Here is a 20,718-nt window from a genome sequence, read left to right on the forward strand (position 1 = left end):
CTAGTTAAGAAAGAGAAGTATAAGGATGTGCCCTCTTGAGCAGGGTAAGAGAGACAAGCTCATTCATGCACAGCGGAAGGGCAAATTCCTGCAATCTCTCTGAAGGATGATTTGACAATACCTATTAAAATAAACAGGACTCAAATCCTTTGATCCAGAATTCTACATCTAGGAGTTTATCCTATGGAAATATATTCGAATATGTGCCTAAGGATATAGGCATAAGGATATTCATTGCAGCATAATTTAAAATGGCAAAAATATAGAAACGACCTAATAGTTCATCAGAAGGGGCTGGCAGACGTCATCTCCCTGGGAAGTGATTTGTCAGTGCCCGTGTTGGGTTAGCACCCTTCCTCTGTGCTTCTCAGCACCTTAGTATCCCCTGTCTTAAAACCTCTAATGATGAAAGAAACTGTTTGTCTCTCCCTGTAAGGTTATTCTTATTTCCCTCATTCTGCAGATGTGGCAGCTTGGGCTCACAAGGCCTCCGCAGCCCCCCATAGAGGTTGAGGCAAAAATATAAGCAAAGGCATAGAGGCATGAAAGACGCTGGCGTGCTGGGGAAAGAGCAAGTGGTCGGTGTGCAGGACGAACTATACGTGAGCAGTGCATAGGATGCGGTATAGCATGAACAGGCTTTATATGCCATGATAGGGAGTTTGGACTTCAACTTAGAGGATTTGATTCAGTCTCTCAGGAAAAAAGTCATTACGTGTAGAACCCAAAGAAGTTGAGATAAGAAACAAAGATGTGGGGAGGACAGAGTAAGAAAGTAAGGCTGAAATCCAAATAGAACCTTCCTGCTCTCTCGTGGAGGACATCCGGGTTGCTTGCCAGGCATCTGGTATGGACACCCACAGGGTTAGGTCTGCGGCCTGAGTCCGAGACATAGAACTGCCCGGAGAACCGGAGACAGGTAATTTCCTTCCCAGGCTTCTCCAGCACTTTACTGCTACTCCTACTGCAGGGGGAATGAGCTCTGAGGTCCTCTTCGGGCAGCCTGGGCTAGCTAGTCTTTGTTTCCCTAAATGCATGGTGGGACCTTTAACAGAAACTAGATGAGGACATGCTCTCCTACCCCTCTTCCTCCAGAGAACATGGCCAGTCAGTTGCCTGTCATGTATTTCCTGATACTTCCTTGGCGCAGGCCTTCCTGGGAGATCATTTGCAGATATTGTAGCAGATGGCCTATGAGAGCTGAGGGCTTAAAAACACTGGAGTCTAGAGGGCACAAAGGTCAATCTCCCCAACCCCCAACATACACTCAGATCAAAGAGTTGAACCATGAATGATTTTCATTCTCCACACATAAGTTCTTGTTTTTCCTGACCCCCTACATCTCTGGCTCTAAATGGACATAGGTGGCAGGGCCAGAAGGAGGATGTTGGGACTGCTGACAAGGTGGGAGTGAAGGAGATATTGCCATCCCAGCTCTCCTGTGAGTGGCTAGTCCACTCTTTCGCTCTCTTAAAAAATGATCGACTGATTTTTTTAATGACTTGAGATTTAATGGCTTTGATTACACTAAGCCTCTTGGCACTAATGCTAGCCATTTCCTATTTAGATCCGGGGTGGTACAACCTCAGGGAAACAAGATCAGCAGAGGAAGGAGGCTGGTCACTGAAGAAGAGTGGTGGTAGCCAGGGAAGGTGTGCTGCAAGGGACATGAGATGAGCCTGCACTGGAGAGCTGGAAATCAGAGCCTAAAAGACCCCCACAAACCAGAACCCCAGAACTGGATTATAGGGATGTGGATATACCTTCTCAGGAGTATGTAAGTGTCCAGATCAATTTATTTGACTATGCTTTTTAAATTTTAAATTATCATCCCCTCCAGAAAGGCTTATTGATGCCCTTAGTAAAGAATGCTTCCAAATATCCATCCTAAATAATGACAGGTTAAAGGACATACCAAGACTTCCATGTTTTGATCCCTTTCTACTTCCCCATGTTCATTTCCTGCCACCTTCTCCCTCAAATACACCTCCCCACACATAAACCCACGAAATTCTCTAACCATTCCCAATTTTTTGCAGCTCTGCAATAAGGTCGTTTGTGTCTCCATGCCTTTGCATACTCAGCCTACAGGCCCTACCGTTCACTCTTTCTACATCTCCACATGAATTCTTGCTCTTCCTTCAAGATTCAGCTTCCTTCTCTGAATTCCCATAGTATTTCATAGAACACTCATCACGTTGCATTGTAATTTATGTGTGTACCTTCCTGCCGTTCCCTGTGTTATAACCAGAGACTTTATAACAACATGATGAAGAATGATACTAAGAAGAGTATGATGAAGAATGTTGATGTGATTCTGGTTAATCACTCAGACAGAAAAGGTTAAAATTTGGGTTGTGACTGAACAGCTATCACATAGGAATCAAGGATGGGAGGGCAGAGTTGTTATCAGTTCTAAGCCCAAACAGCGAAGCTTAACTTAGGAAGGCTATGGACTCGATGAGAACAAGACCTGGGAGCAAAGTCACACCAGCCCAGCAGAGAGCCAGCGGCTCTCATAGGCAGATGGCGGCTCATGAAAGTGGAACTTAAAAGGAGCAAACCCTTAAAGGGAGCAACTGAAATGGCCTCTTGCTTTTTTTCCTTCAGGTGACGGTAAAGTCACGACAGGGTGGGATATGGACCTACGCGCATGGGTGTCTGGGTGTGTTAGTGTTGGAATGGCTCTTAGGGAAGTGAAAACCTAAAAACTAGAATTCTTCAATTTTGAGAATTTGTTTAAACTTTCTTCAAAGAGATTTCTGGATGCAAATGGTACCACCTGTTTAATTTATGGCTAAAGTGAGCCTGGCCTACCTGCTGCCAACCAGAGCCCATCAGTCTGTGTGTCTAATAGGGGGCAGAAGGTCCATCTGGGGGCGTCTAACAGACCTCTGACTCTCATAGCCCAGAACAGGAGGCCCACAAAGATACCCTTCCCTCTCCAAAACTAAACAGAACACAGGACTGTAAGGACAGAAACTCACCAGAAATAGAACTGAAAGCCTTTTAAATCAACATTAAATTCATTATGAATAATTGCAAGTTGACCTACTATAATGTCCCAAAGGGCTGAGTTACCTCAATGACCTTAGGTACCAAAAAATTGCTGAAATATGCAGTGGGTGGGTTTACATGAAAAGCCAAGGATGACTATATTTACTTCCAAACACAAACCGCAGAGTAATAGATAACACATTTCTACTTCCTTCCCGAATTCTGTGAGGCCAAGGAAGAGATCAGAGGGAAGGCCCTGTGATTACAAACTGCTCAAACATGCTGTGAGATTGAAATCATGGGCCCCCACACTTTATGCTGCTTCTTTAAAAACCACAGCAAAACACAGGGACACAGACATGGTTTTGAAAGGTGTCCACGTGATGGGAAGCAGGAGAGACCAGTGATGAATGAGCCCGGAGAGGCGACCGTGAGGACAGCAGACGCCTCCCTCCCCTTCAGCTTTCCACAGTAGCTGTCCTTGGGGTTCCGGGGCGCACAGCAAAGCGGGAAGTGGGGGTCTCGAGTGTTCCCCTGTGCTCTGGGAAGGCCTGAGGCCCCTTTAATTCCAGGGCCACTTGGCTCAGGAGGCGTTGGAGCAGATGCATTTCTCGGAGCAGAAGGCCCACGTCGGGTTTCAGCGCTCCCGCGGATCGATCCAAGGGCGTCGGCGGGGCGCAGGCCGGAGGCCCAGCCGTCGAGGCTCTGCCCGCGAGCAACTGCGGCCCCGCCGAGGTGGTATTCGGGACGGAGGTGACCGACGGGACCGATATGGACACCGAGGGCTTCCTGAAGGAAAGCGGCTTGTTATCCGGCGCCAAGGCTGCGGCCTGCGGGGTCGGGGCGGTGGTGGACGCCAAGCCCAGGGCAGAACCTGCGAACGCGACACAGCGCGGCTGGAATCATTCTCCCCCAGCGTTTGGGGACGGGGCGGGGCGGGGGGGCAGGAATCGTGGCGGCCAGGAGGCGGGGCGGGGGCGGGGCCGCGCGCCGCGGGCGGCCCGGGAGGGGCGGGGCTGCGCGCCGCGGGGGTGGCCTCACCGCGCCCGGAGAGCTGCAGCCAGGGGCTGCGTTTCCGCACGCTCCGCGTGGCGGTGGCTGCCTCGCACCAGTACGAGTCCAACTCCTCGGCCTCGGGCTCCGGGACAGTGTACTCGGCGCCCCAGGCGAAGCGGCGCACCGCGCGGCTGTACTTGTAGAAGGCGAACTGCAGCGGCGTGTCCCGCTTCTGCGGGTGCGGGCGCGTGTGGCAGCGCACCACCACCCCGCCGCGGGCCTCCTCCCCGCCCAGCACCCGCAGCACCGGCGCCGGGAACAGCTCTGCGGAGAGGGGCGCCTCGTGGCCGCGCGTGCACGTTAACCCAGGGTCCCTTCGTCCGCGGCCCCGCGAGCCCCTCTCCCTCGGGTGTCCCGCCAGGGCTCGTCGCCGACCGGGAGGCCACTTAGGGGTGGGAGGGCGGGAGGCCACTTAGGGGTGGGAGGAGGCTGGACACACGCGGGGAGGGAGGGAGGAAAACCTGAAGTGCGGGCCGGGGGTGGAGGACCGAGCTAACCAGGGACCGCGAAAGCTTGCAAGGAGGCGAGCCAGGCCGGACGCTTCACGCGTCATCCCGACGGACTCCCCGGCTCGGGTCCTGCTAGAAGGGGCTCCTTGGGCCTGCCTCGCGCGCCGCCCAGGAGCCGACCCCTCGCCCATGCCCAACCCAGCCGCCGCCACCCCGCCTGGGCCTGTGCACACAGCTGCCCGCTGCGTGGGGTCCCCACCCGGAGTAAGAAGCCGGGGTGTCTATGGGGAGGGACACCCGCCGCCACGCGGGCTACAGATGAAGTGTGCCTTCACTGCGGAGGAGGAGAGGAGAAAGCGGACGTGGGCTAGCTGACAGATCTGCCACGTGCCAGGCACTTGAACCTCAACCTCTCCTTGCCCAATGGGTTCCTGTCCCAGAATCTCCCAGCACTGGCTTGCTTCCCTCCGGGGCCCCAGGTGTTCCCTACCTTGCACGGTCACGGCCACCTTGGCGGAGAACATGGGCGCGCTCTCCACCGGGATGCGCATGGTACCCGAGCACTGGTAGCGCCCGCTATCGCTGGCGCGCGCCTGCGGCACCGTGTAGTTGGCGCTGGAGTGGAAGTAGCGCACCGCCTGACCATCGTGGTAGTAGTGAAGCTTGTAGACGACCTTGTCGTACCACCCGCGGCAGCGCATGACCAGTGGCTCGCCTTCGAACACGGCAGCATAGGGCACTTGCAGGATCAGCCAGTCTATGACAGTCACCCCAGACAAGCCTTACCCCAAAGAAAGTCCAGCCCTGGGGGTCTCCCATTCTCCACCGCCCTGCTTCCCCCACACAGCTGCTCTTTCCCTCCCTGCCAACTCTATTCCCTTTACTGAGCGGCAGGCACCTCAGACCTAATGCTTTAGGAGGCCAGTGGGCAGGAGAGGGGAAGGCCCATCTTTCATTAGGCCCTAGGAAGACAAAGACGCTGAGACTTGGTTCCAGGCTCGAAGACTAATGCCCATCAGAATCAAGTTTAAATTTCTTAGGATGTCATCTGGGCCTTCCTGACCTGGCCCCTTCATCTCTCCAGCACATCTCAGTATTTTTCCCCTGCACCGTGTCTCCTTCACCCTCTCCACCTTCCACTCCTAACACGGGCTGGGCCAGCCTTACGGAGCTCCTGGGAGAACTGGCCCCACTCTGAGCGCAGAGCCTTTGCACCTGCCTGTTTCAGGTGTGGCCCATTTGTCCTACACGTCTAGGCTGAGGCCTTACCCCTTCCAGAAGACTTCATTGCTTCTCCCCCAGGACAGCCGTAGGCATCTCCTACAGCAGCCCATGTTTACCTGATTACCATCCCCATCAAAGCTAACACACAGCCAGAATGTGTGCTAGATGCCATTTCAGGTATTTTTCACTGAGGAAGAATTCGGTAACAACAACAAGAATTCGGTAAGAACAAGAGTTCTGCAAGCAGTATCCACCTTCTTGGTCAGAATTTTATCTGTGCTCACTGTCAATTTTCAAATAACAAACCACAGAGTCTGGACCTGGCCTCTGTGTAAGTGCACATCTGCACAGTGAGAGGTGATCTTTAAACTCTGAATACAAATTACTGTCTCCTGGGTTAAGGTGACATAATATTTCCTGTGAGGAAGCCAATCCTGGGCCCTAATGAACAAATTATTATTTCTCCTTTCCTGTTTTGAAACCCTTTAGGCATCCCCTGGGAGTCAGTTTCTTAATTGACCCCTATGAGCACAGGTGTATCTGTCTGTAATAACATTTTGATTAAGTGCCTCCTTCAACTGCTGCCTTCTTCTTTAAAATGTTGTAACTCGTTTTTTAATCTTCACAACCAAAGAGATAGATACTATTATTAACCCTATTTTGCTGATGGGATACACGGAGAAGCGCCACACTGCAGGCAGCAGGAATTCCCCCAGCTGCATGCAGCCTGCCCAGGGACCCTCACTTTTCCTGCTTTGTCCTGCCCTTTCTCTTCCTGCCCCACTGCAAAGTTCTCTGTCTGGTATCCCAGATCCTCAGTGCCTCTGCTCTTCTGAGCTCGTCTCATAAACAAACAGAAATGTTTCTTTGCTGCCTGCTGGGGCAGGAGGCCAAGGGGACCTTTGGGGCCATCTTTCACATAGTGCCATCCACCCAGGCCCCCACCTGCTCCAAAGACTTAAGACAGCCCCCATTTCCTGCCCCAATGTGAGAGGCCTGGTGTCCTCTCCCATCAGAGGGCCAGTATGTCCAGAGAAGACAGGTCCTGACCCTTCCCCACTGCTCACTCACCATTGGATACAGAGAGGTGGATGGGGTCGCTGACAGGTGCTCCCCGTGTCTGGCATCGATACACCCCTGGTGTCTGCACCTCGATGCTCTTCTTGTGAGAGGGCAGTAGTAGGTGGCCCAAATACCAGAGGGTGCTGATGGGCCGCACCTCCAGGAGCAGGGGGTGGTACCCATCACACTGCAAGGTGACCCGCTCCCCCTTGAAGATTGTAGTCCAGGGTGGGTGTAGAGACAATATGGGTTTCTCCAGAGTAGCTGGGATGTAGGGGAGGGGGTCACGTGGAAAAGAGAATCAAGGTCAGATGCCCAAAGATGTGATTGGAGGTTGGAAAATCTCAGAAAACTCCATCTTCTGGGACCCAGCCCATGTTACTAACCCATCTCTGCAGGAAGAGAGACCTCACTGGGCTACAGACTCTCAGTCCCTCAGTCAACACCCATCTCCAAGTGCCCACAGGCAAACTGAGTCACAAGGACTGAGGGGGCATAGGAAGAGACACTATCCCAGAACAACCAAGAAGTGGGGGCACCCATGTGAGTCACTTCGGGGGGTTGGAGTGGAAGTTGTAGAAAACTGGGACGAGGGATGTTAAGACTCACCAGCTTGCCCAGTGCTTGGAACTGCAAGGTAAGAATTAAAGAATGGAGAAGGAGAATGTTGGAGACAAAAGGAAAGAAAAGGACTCTCTTGACCATAGGAAAGTCTCAAGAGGTCTCAAGACCTGTTTTTATGCTGCCTTTAGTGTCCCCAGCTTTGAGAAAGCCCCCTCTTCTCTACCCCTCCACAAATAGGCCATGAAGTCTTTGGAGTCGAGGATTGAATCTCCTCCCCAAATACGCCCTGGCCCCCACTCTTCCCCATACCCCAGGCCCTTGTGCCCCTGTTGTTCCTTGAGGACTCACCCAGGAGCAGGAGGATTGCCAGGGCCCACGTGGCAGACGTCCCTGCAGCAGCTGCAGAAGCATGGAGATGCGCTGACATGGGACGGGGGAAGGAGAGGAGGTGGCCAGTGTTGACAACTAGGTACTGGCAGACATTGCTGCTTCTCCTGCCCATTCCTAATTCCTGAAGACCGTGGACTGCAGACAGTTGGAGGCACGCAGGATATGTGTCAGCCCTCCTTACAGCCACCTTGTATCTCAAACCGGCCCCAGCTCCTGTACAGAAGGCCTGCTGAACAAAACCTATGCCCTTTGCAGCCCAAGAGAGCCACACAGAACCCAGGTTCTGGCAGGTGACCCTGCCCCCTTCAGGCTCCCATAGACACCTCACTCCCACCCCACCTCCCAGCTGGCCCTGTAAGCCTCCCTGGAGGAAGACACAGCTTCATGCCCTCAAGGTCCACCCACAGCCTTTTTCTGCTCACTCCATGCTGACGTTGCCGGGAGGCCTGGGGAGGCTGACCCTGGGTTTCCTGCACCCAGAGGTCACATCCTCCCACAGATGAGTGACTGTCTTCCCATGTCCCACTTTCCCTGGAGTGTGTTTCCCCTTCTTTGAAAAGTTAAGCCCTCAGCAAGTGGAACACTCTTCTCTCCTGCCCACCCCAGTGGTCTCACCCTCTGGCATCTCCACTCTCCTCTGCCTTCCTTCCACCCGTCCCTGCAACCCTTCCCCAACCACGTCCCTGTGCCAGGTCTCCTTACCTGTGGCAGAGAAGCCAGTGCCCCAGGGCTCGGTTCTGACATGCCCGCTCTACTTGTGCTCCGAGCCATGTGATCGTACCCTGAGGCCTAGGGAACCTGAATTCTCACGTAAATACTTAATGAATTTTCCAGCCTGATAGTATGTCTCCTTGGACAGTCTCCTGTCCTCCCCTGTTTAGTACTGGGGCACCTTCTTGGAACTCTGGCAGGAAGGAGATGGATTATCAGACACTGTCAGCTCCCTAATACAGGCTCTTCCCCTCTTGCTTGCCCATGCCCCACGCACTGCTCTGAGAATTCCCTCACAGCTTCTCTTACTGTGCTAGTCCTTCTTTTAAATGCAAATGCCTCTCAGGGAAATGTGACTGGTCATTTAAATTATGCTGGGGTTGCCATGTATCTTTGGAGGTGCATTCAGCAGGGTCCATTCCCAATTGAGCTTCTGGTTTTTGAAATCCACGCAAGTCATGACATATCTCTGGTCACCATTTCTTGCAACTCACATTCATACAGTTGTTAACTGAGCCTCTCGGGCTCAGTGATATTTATGAACTTTTACCAATTTCCAGCTGTTCCTGATCCTTCCCCTTGAAAGTGTTATGAATCACCATAAAACTCACGTTTTGGCGGGTTCTGGGAACCACCATAAAACTTCAATTTTGACATCCTGCATGATTCTTTCCCTTTGTTTCTTTGTGGCATGTGTGTGGGGACCACATGCACATCTTTTGTAAATCATTGTAAAACTGTGCCGAGAGTGCATAGCACACAAGAAAGAGTCCAGTGGCTAATGCCACACGTGTGATTTAGGGTACATGGTAGAATGCTCATTGGCTGAGGTCGCTATAAAATGGTGAAATGTGTGCTAAGACATTCACCAACGGTTACTGTAGAGTCTTTCAGGCTGGCTCTTATTGGCTGAGAAGCCATCCAAGTATAGAAAAACGTATTATTATGGCACTAAAATAGATTTAGGTATGTTTATGAAGAAAAATACTTCAGAGACAAATGAATTAAGACAAATCATTGCTGCCCTGGCACTGTTATGCTTGATCACATATTCTGAGTCCAGTAGCTTCTTGTGGGGAATTTTTATGTAGTCTGCTTTAATCGTTTTAGATTGGGTAGGGGTATTACTGCCCCTCCATCCCAAAGTCTAAACCCTCGAGAGACAGACACTGTCTTACGAGTATACTTAACACAGCATAAACGTGGGCGTGTGGCAGAGGCCGTCAAAATGCCTACATGTAAGTAATATTTGCTGACTGAGTCCGAGAGGGGAAGGTTTAAGTAGAAGAGTCAAAGAGCCACCCCAGGGGCTGGTAGGGTGGGCTTCTCAGTCTGTCGACATTTTGGATCATCCTTTGTTGCAACGGGTTGTGCTGTGTATTAAAGGTTGCTTAGCAGCATCCCTGGCTTCTACTCTGTAGATGCCAAGCACCCCCTGCCCGTTTGACAACCAAAAACTTCTCTGGACATTGCCACCTGTCCCCTTGGCTGTGGGGAGGAGGGTAGTGTTTGCCCCTGTTGAAACCGCTGCATTAATCCATCTTGCTGCATCTCTTTCAATCACCAGGTTCTGGTCTGGGCAACGGAAGGCAATTCCTGGTCTGGAGAGCAGGGTCATGTTGACATACTAAGAGTGAATACACAATACACGTCCAATGATCACTTTGAACAAATTTATTTATACTCACCTATCTCCATTACTCTAACAAAACACTGGGCAACTTGTAAAACTATGCGTGCATATGTATACAATGGAAAGAGGAAAAACGGGGCTTGGATTTGCTGGGGGCAGTGCAGCAGTACAGCAGGTGAATTGTTTACTTGTATTTAGCAGGACCCTTTGTGGTCTCAAGCTTCAGGTGGGCAGACAAGTCCCTCACCTCCATCACCAGGCGCCCAAGGAGAACTCTGACATCCTGCATCTGCTTGAGAAGAGTCTCCATTTGGTGATACAGATGGGGGTCTGGCACTCTCAGGGGAGAGGAGAAGCCTTTATCCCCAGAAGAAGGGGTGGGTGGTGGAGGCGGCGTCCCAGGGGACTCTGGGGTAGTGGTTTCTGGAGCAGCTGGTTTCTGAGGAGCTGGATTTGAGGCGGTGGCTGCAGTGGAGCTGGAAGGACCTGGATTAGGGGGTAGGAGGCACATGCGAGAGTGAGCTCTGGCTCAGGCCCTGTTCTCACATTCCTGATCAGTCCTTCTTGCCCTCTGAAAGTGGTCCTGGGCCCAAAGGCAGCAGAGACCTGGGGACTCCAGTGTCCCTCCGAGCCCAAATCTGCATCTGAAGCTTGGCTATGTCTCTTGAAAATCTTCAGCGATGAGGCCTCAGTATCAGAGGGCTGTGGATATTAGCCAGTTCCTCCTCTGTCAAGGCAGAATCGAATTGCGGGGAGCAGGGATGTTGTACCTAATCCTAGGTCACCTTTATCATATATGACATTGGTGTTGTTCATCATTCTTGTGCCGCCTTAAGCATTTTAAGGACACCTCTGCTGACCTTGAGTCACCTCCTCTTCAGGAAGAATATCTTCCATTCCTCTCACTATCTCTCTGATAACATGGCTTCAAGCCAGCTCATGACCATGGATTCGTCCTCTGGGTACATTGCAGGGCAAGTGCAGCCTTCCTAACAGGGGCTCCCAGGATTGAGCATAACCTCCAGACCACCTCACCCTCATTCTACACTGTATTTCCACAAATGCCCAGGGTTCGTGTAGGGAGCATAAGGTCTATGGGGCAGCCGGTGTCGGTCTGGCTCAGGTCTTGGTGAGGGATGCACCACGGCCTGAGAGAGAAGTTCTATCCTGTGCTCTTTTTCATCACCAGCGACTTGGGCTCATTGTTCCTGCCTCTGCTCTGACCTTTCTTGACCCTCTCACACTGAACCTCAGATCATCGGTCCAATCATCCAACCCCCCGGCTTCTCACACACACCAGACACACGCGCGTTAACGCACCCTGCACTCGGATCTCCAGCTTGGGGCTCTGTTTCCAAACTTGGTTGTCCTCAGTGGCTGCTTCACACCAGTAGGACCCAGAGTGCGCCTGTGAGGCCGTGGGGATCTGGAACTCGGAGGAGAGGCCCTTGCTGCGCACCGTCCTGCCGTCCTTGTAGAAGGAGAAGAGGAGGCGGGCGGCCGACCTGTGCAGGGGCAGCTTCGTCTGACAGCTCAGAGTCACCGGGCTGCCCGCTTGGGGCCCAGCAGAGGGGGTGGCTCTGAGAACTGGAGCTGGAAAAAGTTCTGGGGGAGAGAGAGGTGAAAAAGAAGAGCTTAGGCATCTTACATTCGGGGGGACCCATGACAGGTTACGAACCAGGTCACACTTTCCTCCCCGTCTTTCCCTCAGGGTTGAGCTGTTAGAAAAGTTCTTTCTGAGCCTTTCTGGTTCTCACTCTCTTCCAGCGGACAGCACTAGGAAAGATCCAGAGGTGGGCAAATGCAGCAGGAGTCCCGTCACTCAATCAGCGACCACGGGGAAGCACAGCTCTGCAGGACAGAGCCGTGGGAAACGTGCTGGACTTGGACTGAGCTGAATGCCTCAAAAAGGCAATGCTGAGACGCGGCCCCACCTGAAGCCGCCCTCGGGCACCTGCCAGCACCTGCTCCCAGGCCTTCGGCGACCATCCCACCTCCAACAGAAGGCATTTTGGTCCTTCTGTCTCTCCCCACCTGCCTCTGCCGCAGTGACACTACCTCTAGCTCTCACCTTGGACTCTGATGGCCACAGAAGATGCTGTTTCTGGGCTCCCAGGACCAGGGCTCCTGAAGACAGCGCTGCAGTGGTAGTGTCCGCTGTCTGCTTCTTGCACAGAGGCGATGGAGAACTCCCTGGTAGAGGCAGGGGGACCCAGAGCTGAGCCATCCCGGTAGAAGACGACCTGGGTCAGTGGCCAGTCTTGCCAGGCCTGGCAGCGCAGAACCAGTGGGTCTCCTTCAAATATGGCCCCCGCTGGACCCTGGAGGATCAGCCAGTCTGTGGCCCAAAGCAAGAGCTGAGTGTGACCTATTGACTTCTTGGGGAACCCTCCCCAGGGTTACCCACCATAGAACCCCCCCCAAACTTTTTCTGAGGGTCTAGGTAACACTAGCCTGGCTGGGAGTGTGAAACAACTATTCTGGGGCACAGGACTGAGGGTACCCTGGCTTCTGTGGGCTGAAGATGGGGAAGAGGGTACAGAAGTCCCCCTTATCTGTGGTCTTGCTTCCTGTTACCCATGGTCAACTGTAGTCTGGTAACAGATGATCCTCCTTGTGACCTGTGGTCAGAGGGTCAACAGTAGCCTAATGATACGTCAGTCCTACATCACTCACCTCACTTCATCTCATCACGTAGGCATTTTATCATCTCACATCATCACAAGAGCAACAAGGGTGAGTACAGTTCCGTAAGATATTTTGAGAGAGAGACAGTCTAGATTCATGTAACATTTTTTATAGTATATTGTTAAAATTCTTCTATTTTATTACTTATTAGTGCTATTAATCTCATACTGTGTCTAACTTATAAATTGAACTTTACCATAGGAGTATATGCATAGGAAAAACATAGACATCAAGGGTTCAGTACTATCTGAAGTTTCAGGCATCCATTGGGGGTTTTGGAACATATCCTGCCAATAAAGGAGGACTACAGTAGTTCATTCCATGGCTAGTTTCCTGGGGCACCTTTCTGAGTGAACTGTGGCATTGAGAGGAGAGGTTTGGGAAATGGGAGCAAGAACAGGCCTGCACCGGTCAGTCCTTCCCAGGACCTCACCGTAGGACACAATCAGATGGAAGGGTTTACTGAAAGTGTAGCCCTTGACCTGGAAGTCAACTTCCCTTGCATCCATCAAGTGCTCATGGGGGTGGCAGCTGCTGTCCGGGGTGCTGACAGGTCCTTCACACTGCAGCGTCTCAAAACTGGCAGCTGAGGAGGGCGTGGTTGAAGAAAAATCCGAAAATGATGCTGTGACTTGGAGAAAGAGGGCAGGAAATTGCCCTCCATCAGGGCCCCTCCCTCTCGGGGGGGAATCATCCTTTTTAGAGTGAGAATAGTGAGACCCCATAACTCTTTTTCCAAGAGATCCATATGGGTTTCTCAGAGTGATACTTTTTGACTCAATTCACTGGCTTCCAGACATTCTCAGTGAATGGGCTGTGGTTTGGGGAAGAGGGAGGGGAGAAAACAGCAGAACGGTGAACTCACCACCAGTTGCTGGTGCTGGAAACCAGAGGCCAAAGACAACTGATGACCCCAGAACAGGCAGCCACAGGACAGGAGAGAAAGAGAGATGATCAGATTTTATCACTCACGGGGTGTTTACTGTGGGCCAGACACTGCTAGATGCTTTTGCTCATTATCTTATTTAATCTCCATAAGATTTCTAGGTATATGGTTTCACCCCCATTTCATAAATCTTAAGAAACAGGCTTAGAAAAGTCAACTAACTGATTCAAAGTTTAAAAAGAGAGTAGGGAATGGGGCAAGAGAGTCAGGTTTGCACGAATCCAAAATCAGTATTCTTTTTACTTCACCATTTGGACTCGATCTGTGTCAGTCCTCAGACCTTTCTTGGGGGCTCTCTTCCATACTTTCATTTTCCCAAAATCCATTTGGCTCTTCATCCTCAAATATTTCATCTACCAAGCAGCTTGCAATTAGCTATGTCTATCTACCACCTAGTTGTGTCTCTCCTCCTTCCTTTTTCATTTTTCAACCACCTCTACCTTGATGTCCTCTGTCCCTTGAACTTGCCCTGGCGACTGCACAGCCCTTTCTATGTCCTTCTCTCTAGCCCTGACCTTCTAATCCTAGCCTGTCGTGGTAACTATGGAACAATTCTTTCTTTGCTTCCAGATTGAAACTTAGAATTCCACACCACGCGTCCTCAAACTACCCCCTAGCGCCATGGATGATGCAGGCAAGTAAATTCCATTTCTCCCTCTCGATCCCTCTCCCCTCTTCTGGCTCCACGTCCATGCATACATACTCAATTTTCACTCCATCCTTCCCTGACCCACTTGCCCCTGTCCCCTCTACTCCCAAAGGCCCAATACTCTTCTCTAACCATGTACCGTAGCAAGGCCCCCTGTACTTCCTTATTCTCATTATATCAGTACCAGGTGCTTTCTTTAGATCTTCTTTCTGCTTCCTTCACCACTGCTACCTCTTTTCAGTTCCTCCACTGTTGACTCAACAAGACCCAGCCTCCTCTCCTTTTTTAAAAATAAAATCTTGTTAGGCTGCCTATCACTTTCACTCAATAAACTATGAGGCGGGTTTTATTATTCTCTCGAATAAGAAAACGAAGTTCATAAATATAAAAAGTGAATTTTCCCAAGTGACATGGTGCTAGTAAATAGGAGAAGATGGGCTGGAAACCAGAGCGTCTGATCACAAGTCTGGAGTTCTTGCCACAGAACCAGTGCTGTACCTGTATCTTAATGCAGCCATTCAGTCCTGTTTCTATTGCTTATTAAAATGATGCAACAAATTATTAAAAAGAGACAAGGCAAGATGCTAAGGATTCAAACATAAATAAGACAGTTCAAACATAAAAGTCAACAACAAAGAAGCATTGTCCCTGCCTGTAAATAACTCGTAGTTTGGTGGATAGCCCGGGCATAAGAGATGAGGAGGAAAAGTAATAAAGAGGTATCATAGGCAGCCATTGGAGCAGAGAGGAGAATTCAGAGAAGGCTTCCTGGTGAAGATGCCACCTGAGCTGAGTCTTCAGGGATGTGTACAAGTCTGTGGGTGAGATGGGGATAGGGGGTCATGGGGAGAGCTCTCATTTCAGGCACAGGCAGCTGTATGAGCAAAGCTTGAGACAGGAAAGAGTCTGGTGTATGAGTAACAGTAGGTTGAGATTAATGAGAGTGTAACTTGCAAGGCTCAGAGGGTGAGAGTGGAGGCGGAAGAGGTAAAATAGGGGTCAGGCTATGTGGGCCTGTGGGCCGGGATCATGAGCCTGGGCTGGCAGATGCGATCTGTAGAAACCACTCTGGCTGCAGCTTGCAGCATTCATTTCAAGGACACAAAGCTGAGACAGGGAGATTAGTTGGGAAATTATGGGACTAGTGCAGTCAGAGGTGATGAGGGCTTTTCCTAGGATACCATTAGCTATGTTTCAAGAAAGAAAGTGGCTCCAAGAACGATTTAGAAGGTACATTTTGCCAAACTTGCTGACTGGTCGTATGCAGAGGACAGGAGTCTAGGTTGTGTCCCAAGTTTTTGGCCTGCGTATCTGGGTGGATGCTGTTAATGGAGATCACAAATAGTGAAATATGAAATCAGGACGGATAGGGGCAGGCCCAGGACAGAGGAGTCCAGCTCCAGTCACGCTGTGCTGAGATACCTGTGAAATACGCAGGTAGAGATGTTTTGTGCAAAGCTTGATATCTGAAGGCAAAGCTCCAGAGAACTATTATGGACGGAGATAGGATTTAGGGCTCTTTAGTATATAGTTGTAGTGGTAAAAAAATATACAGACAAATAAGCTCCCAAAGGGGATTGTGTAAAGAAACAAGGGTAGAGAGGCAAGGATGCAACAGTAGAAAATGCAGTCTTTAAGGGAAAGAGAAGAGCAACAAAGGGACGGAGACGCGTATGTGCAGCACAAGGAGGAAGCGGCCCACAGAAGCCAGGGGGGTAGAGAATGCCAAGACAGAGCGATGCCAACGCACCCGACGCAACGGAGAAGTCCAGCAGCACAAGGACTGGAAAGCAGACAGTTCCTTGGTCAGTGCAGAGGTCACCGCAGCCTGGATAAAACCGATCCCGGGGAAAGCCAGGCTGAGCGTCGAGGAGGGAGTGAAAGTAAGGAAGCGGAGATGATAAGTGCAGACCACTCTTTGAGGAAACTTATCTGAGAAAAGGAAAAAAAGGAGTCGAGATTGTAACTAAAGAGGGCATCCCCATCAAGGGGACTTTCAGGATGGAAGAGACTGGAAGATTTTTATATTCAGAAAGAGCCTTTTAATCCTGCACACCAAGGCCTTTTACTTCTACCCTTCATATCCCACCTGAACATGGCTTCTTTGGAGGACTAGATTTAGTCCACCTTTTCTTCTTCCTTTGGGACCTTTCCCCAAATTCGGTCAGGCATATCATCCTCCCACCAACATCCAAACATTTTACTCACCCAGCAGCGTCGGGGCTGCCCAGGGCACAGTGGGAGAAAAGGATAAGGCCCCAGCTATGCAGACGCAGCCCAGCCTCATGGTGACTCTGTTTAGGTCTCAGCCTCAAACGCACTGATTTTCTTCAACGTGAAACCTCTCAAATTAGAAAAGGGGAAGTAAATCTAACTGTCTCATCTCCTTACATCTGGGGCCTATTTTCAACTTTGTGATAGGCTTTATCATTCAGGTTTGGCCAGGTTGTTTCCGGCATCACCTGCATGCTTAGGGTTAAAGGTGAAATGGTAGCATGCTCAGTTGTTCAAGAATTCCCCCACAGAGCTCAGAGACCTTTCAAGCATGCAGTGGTCTGACACCCCACTGGCCTTCATGAATGCTCTGGGGAAGGTCGGGGCAGCGGCGACCCATTTTCCTGGTGAAACAAGTGGGGACAGGAGGCAGGAGATTGATTGAAGGCTACACAGAAAATCACTGGAGAACAGTGATGAGAACTCAAGCACCCTACCCACTCCTGCTCCAGGCCTTACATGTTTCTAGGGACCAGACTGCAGCAAGAAAGAAGGGGAAAGAAGACTGGCCATGGCACCAGCGCGGACAGCAGATGAATCCCTTGTAGGCTCTGACCTTCCAAAGCCCACCCAAATTTACACACATTTCTCTAGACTCATGCCTCAGCTCTCTGCTTTGCAGGACCACACAGGCTGCTCGGTGGTGGGAAATCTGAGTAGGAGGCAGAGAGAGTCCCTGGGAAAGAGGAGAGGAAAAAAAGTTATAAATTTCTAGAGGACCCAGCAGTAAGCCCAGGGATCAGGGTCATGGCCAAAGCTCAAGCCACCGATTCTGAGGAAACTGGAGACAGGAGGCATCCGATAGCTTGAGAAACCCGAGGAGACTCAGGAATAGGGGCAATACGGGAGCTACAGTGTTTTTCTTCAGCTCCAGGGGCCTTATAGGAACCGTTGTAACTTGCCTCCAAATGTTTACTGTCTGATTAAATCCTCCTGGATGTGAGGGCCCTGCTTTTCGCAGAGGCCGCACTCCTCTCCCCTCCCTATTGAACAACCCACCAGGCCCTCAGTTAGTTACATGGAGATAAAAAAAGTCATCAGAAATGGGGGAAGGCAGAGGGACGGCCAGCATGATCTTCCAGCCATGCAAAAATGTCAGATCAGAGCAGATATATTATCAGCACGGGCATCAGGCATGAGAGAGCAGATGTCTCAATGTAAAATAAGCATTTAGATAAATTTTCCATGAGCTGAGCAGCGTACATTCTGGTGCAGGTGGCCCCAGGGAATCCAAGGGGGTTGATTATGGGTGTGGGGGAAGCAGTGAGGCAGCCGACGTGAATGTGAAAGACCCAGCAGCTCAGAAGAGGAAGAAAAGCCTTGAGCAGCTCTAAGAAAAGCAAGAAAATGAATGTGTGCAGATAGACCCCCACCCCTAAGACTCCCTAAAGACAGAATCTCGGGGTTAGACAAGTCTTTAAGGGGCTTCTAAACCAACCACAAAAATCTTCCCCTTCTCACGCCGCCCCCCTTCTCCTTAACTGCTCTTACCATGGTGGCAGACAGATAGAGTCCGGCCTCTACGTTACTGCCAGCAGTTGACAGGATCCCACTCTCAGTATGAGAGCAAGAAGGTTTCCAAAGACCTGGGCTGAAGCTGTCATAACTCTTCACAACTAAATTCCTACTAAGACTCTCTGGGAAATTTAACTTGGAGCCTGATCAACGAACTATTTAGAACAGGTGTGATTCACTGGGAAGCAGCAACGCCGGGCCTGCTGCGCGCTAACGGCGACGGAGTTCTGCCATCGAGATCACCCCAGAACTCTCCCAGGGAGATGCGGCAAGTCCCTGCCCGCATCCTATCCCAACACTAATTAGGCTTTGACGCCATCCTCAGCTGCTCCTGGTCATCACTGAGGGCTGATGCTAATTTTTTCTTTTCTTTTTGAGTTGATAAAAAATACTTATGGAAGATGGAAAAACTGTTTTAAAACAAATGAGGCAGCATGCCCCTCTGTGTCCTCGCACAGCTCAAGGACTAGAGTGTTGCCGTTACCCTTGAAGCACTGCGCGGGTCGCGTCCGATCGCGCCCTCCTCCTTCCCTGTGATGAGCAACCACAATCCTGATCTTCTAGTTATCATTCCCTTTTCTATAGTTGTGACATTTTGCACTTTTGAACTTGTAATAAATGGAATCACATTGTATTTATTCTTCTGAGACTGGCTTTCTTCTTTCTCCCCTATCAATTTCTTTTATTAGCCTTATGCTGGGCTGGGACAACAGGCCCTGAATTCCTTATCTCCACCTTTCAGGCCAGATGTGTGTGTGTGTGTGTGTGTGTGTGTGTGTGTTTCATGTTTAAAGACTATTTTTTTGAGAGTAGTTTCAGATTCAGAGCAAAACTGGGGTGCGGTACAGAGAGAATTCCCATGCACCTCCTGTCCCCACACATGCACAGCCTCTCCCTTTTTCAACATCCCCAACAGAGCAGTACATTTGGTACAATTGATGAGCCTATATTTACATATCATAACCACCCAAAGCCCACAGTTCATATTAGGGTTCATGCCTGGTGAACATTGTCCAGATTTGGACAAATGCGTAATGACATGTGTCCATCATTATGGTATCAAACAGAGTATTTTCACTGTCCTAAAAACCCTCTGCACTCTGCCTATTCATCCCTCCCCACCCCCACCCCTTGGCAATCACGAATCGTTTCTCTGTCTTGGTAGTTTTGCCTTTCCCAGAATGTCGTGTAGTTGGAATCATTTCGTGGGTAGCCTATTGACTTCTTTCACTTAACGATGTGTATATAAGATTCCTTCATATCTTCTCATAGTTTGATAGCTCATTTCTTTTTAACCCCAAATAATATTCCATGGTCCGGATGTACCACAGTTTATGTATGCATTCACCTACTGAAGGACATCTTGGTTGCTTCAAAGTTTGGGTAATTACCAATAAAGCTGTTATAAACATCGTTTGCAGGTTTTTGGGTGGACATAGTTTTCAACTCTTTTACGGAAGTAAGTGCAGTTACTGGATTGTGTGGTCAGAGTATGTTTAGTTTTATAAGAAACCACCAAGCTGTCTTCCAAAATGGCTGTACTTTTTAATTCCCATTAGCATGAATGAGAACTGCTATTGCTCCACATCCTTGTCAGCATTTGGTGCTGTCAGTGTTCCATATTTTGGTCATTCTAAAAGGTGTTTAGCAGTAAACTTACTTTTTCTTTTTTTTTTTTTTTTTACTGAACAGTTGTTTCTGAGATTCAGCACAGATATTCTGTGTAGTTACAGTTAATTTTCACTACTCTGACACATCCCATTATGTGATTGTACCACAGCTTACTCTGCTGACAATGGATATGTGAGTTATTTTCAGATTTTGCCTTTCATCTTATCAGCAGTTTGTTTATTTTCTTTAGAAAAATGTCCATTCAAGTCCTTTGCCCATTTTTTAATTGGATCATTTTTGTTGTTGAGTCTATATATTCTGGATATTAATCCCTCACCAGATTTGTAATTTGCAAATATTTTCATCCATTCTGTGCATGGTCCTTTTACAATATTGAAATATTGATACTACCTTTTGATACACAAACTTTTAAATTTTTTGTGAAGTCGGACTTTTTTTTCTCCTGTTGCCTGTGCCTTTGATGTCATATCCAAGAAATTATTGTCAAATTCAATACCATGAAACTTTTGCCCTGTTTTCCTCTGCAAGTTTTATAATTCTAGGTCTAATATGCTTAACTTTTTAATAAACTGCCAAACTGTTTTTTCAAAGTCATTGAACCATTTTATAACCCCACTAGCAGTGTATGAGAGTTCTGGCTATTGGACATCATCACCAATACTTCATATAGGCAGTCCTTTTACTTTTAGCTTTTCTAATGGATGTGTTGTGATATCGCATTGTGATGTGATCTGTTTTAATTTGCGTTTCTCCAATTACTAATAATGTGGAGCATCTTTTCATGTATTTACTAGCTGTATATATTTATATCAATTCAAATCTTTGGTCATGTTTGAAAAATGGGTTGTTGTTTTTTTTATTATTGAGTTGTAAGAGTTTTTAGTTTGTTTTTATTCCAGATTCATGTTGTCAGGTATATGTTTTGAAA

The 20,718-nt window shown here is 49.5% G+C and overlaps 2 protein-coding genes across 5 annotated transcripts; both read right to left on the reverse strand.

Moving 5' to 3' along the window:
- Nucleotides 1-3,013: 3,013 nt before the first annotated feature.
- FCRLB (Fc receptor like B) lies at nt 3,014-9,123 on the reverse strand. 2 transcript variants are annotated; one of them, XM_073221520.1, is made up of 6 exons: nt 7,701-9,117; nt 7,398-7,418; nt 6,798-7,052; nt 4,993-5,259; nt 4,039-4,317; nt 3,014-3,871 (listed from the first exon to the last, which is right to left on the reverse strand). In XM_073221520.1, the coding sequence occupies exons 1-6, from the start codon at nt 7,852-7,854 to the stop codon at nt 3,456-3,458; spliced, it is 1,392 nt and encodes a 463-aa protein (XP_073077621.1). In that variant the 5' UTR covers nt 7,855-9,117; the 3' UTR covers nt 3,014-3,455. The 2 variants fall into 2 exon arrangements, with proteins under 2 accessions (XP_073077621.1, XP_073077622.1); XM_073221521.1 differs by having other exon boundaries at nt 3,503-3,786; nt 7,701-9,123.
- Nucleotides 9,124-10,112: 989 nt separating this feature from the next.
- On the reverse strand, nt 10,113-16,733 carry FCRLA (Fc receptor like A). 3 transcript variants are annotated; one of them, XM_017646702.3, is made up of 6 exons: nt 16,578-16,733; nt 13,640-13,678; nt 13,208-13,405; nt 12,158-12,424; nt 11,407-11,691; nt 10,113-10,572 (listed from the first exon to the last, which is right to left on the reverse strand). In XM_017646702.3, exons 1-6 carry the CDS (start codon nt 16,654-16,656, stop codon nt 10,271-10,273), a joined length of 1,170 nt encoding a protein of 389 aa, XP_017502191.3. In that variant the 5' UTR covers nt 16,657-16,733; the 3' UTR covers nt 10,113-10,270. The 3 variants fall into 3 exon arrangements, with proteins under 3 accessions (XP_017502191.3, XP_017502192.3, XP_036879932.2); XM_017646703.3 differs by having other exon boundaries at nt 13,208-13,360; nt 16,578-16,732; XM_037024037.2 differs by lacking the exon at nt 13,640-13,678 and having other exon boundaries at nt 16,578-16,693.
- Between the last annotated feature and the right edge of the window lie 3,985 nt (nt 16,734-20,718).

The sequence above is a fragment of the Manis javanica genome, chromosome 14 (assembly GCF_040802235.1).
Source record: "Manis javanica isolate MJ-LG chromosome 14, MJ_LKY, whole genome shotgun sequence".
Taxonomy (NCBI): Eukaryota; Metazoa; Chordata; class Mammalia; order Pholidota; family Manidae; genus Manis; species Manis javanica.

Bases quoted from the DNA above. Each gene is read 5' to 3' on its own strand.
- FCRLB (XM_073221520.1), bottom strand. From the start codon at position 7,854: ATGGGCAGGAGAAGCAGCAATGTCTGCCAGTACCTAGTTGTCAACACT. The intron at 7,053-7,397 runs GTGAGTCTTAAC...CCTACATCCCAG, and splicing joins TCCAAGCACTGGGCAAGCTG to CTACTCTGGAGAAACCCATA. The intron at 5,260-6,797 runs GTGAGTGAGCAG...TGACTGTCATAG, and splicing joins CCACCTCTCTGTATCCAATG to ACTGGCTGATCCTGCAAGTG.
- FCRLA (XM_017646702.3), bottom strand. From the start codon at position 16,656: ATGAGGCTGGGCTGCGTCTGCATAGCTGGGGCCTTATCCTTTTCTCCC. The intron at 12,425-13,207 runs GTGAGGTCCTGG...TTTGGGCCACAG, and splicing joins CCATCTGATTGTGTCCTACG to ACTGGCTGATCCTCCAGGGT. The intron at 11,692-12,157 runs GTGAGAGCTAGA...TCTCTCCCCCAG, and splicing joins TGTGGCCATCAGAGTCCAAG to AACTTTTTCCAGCTCCAGTT.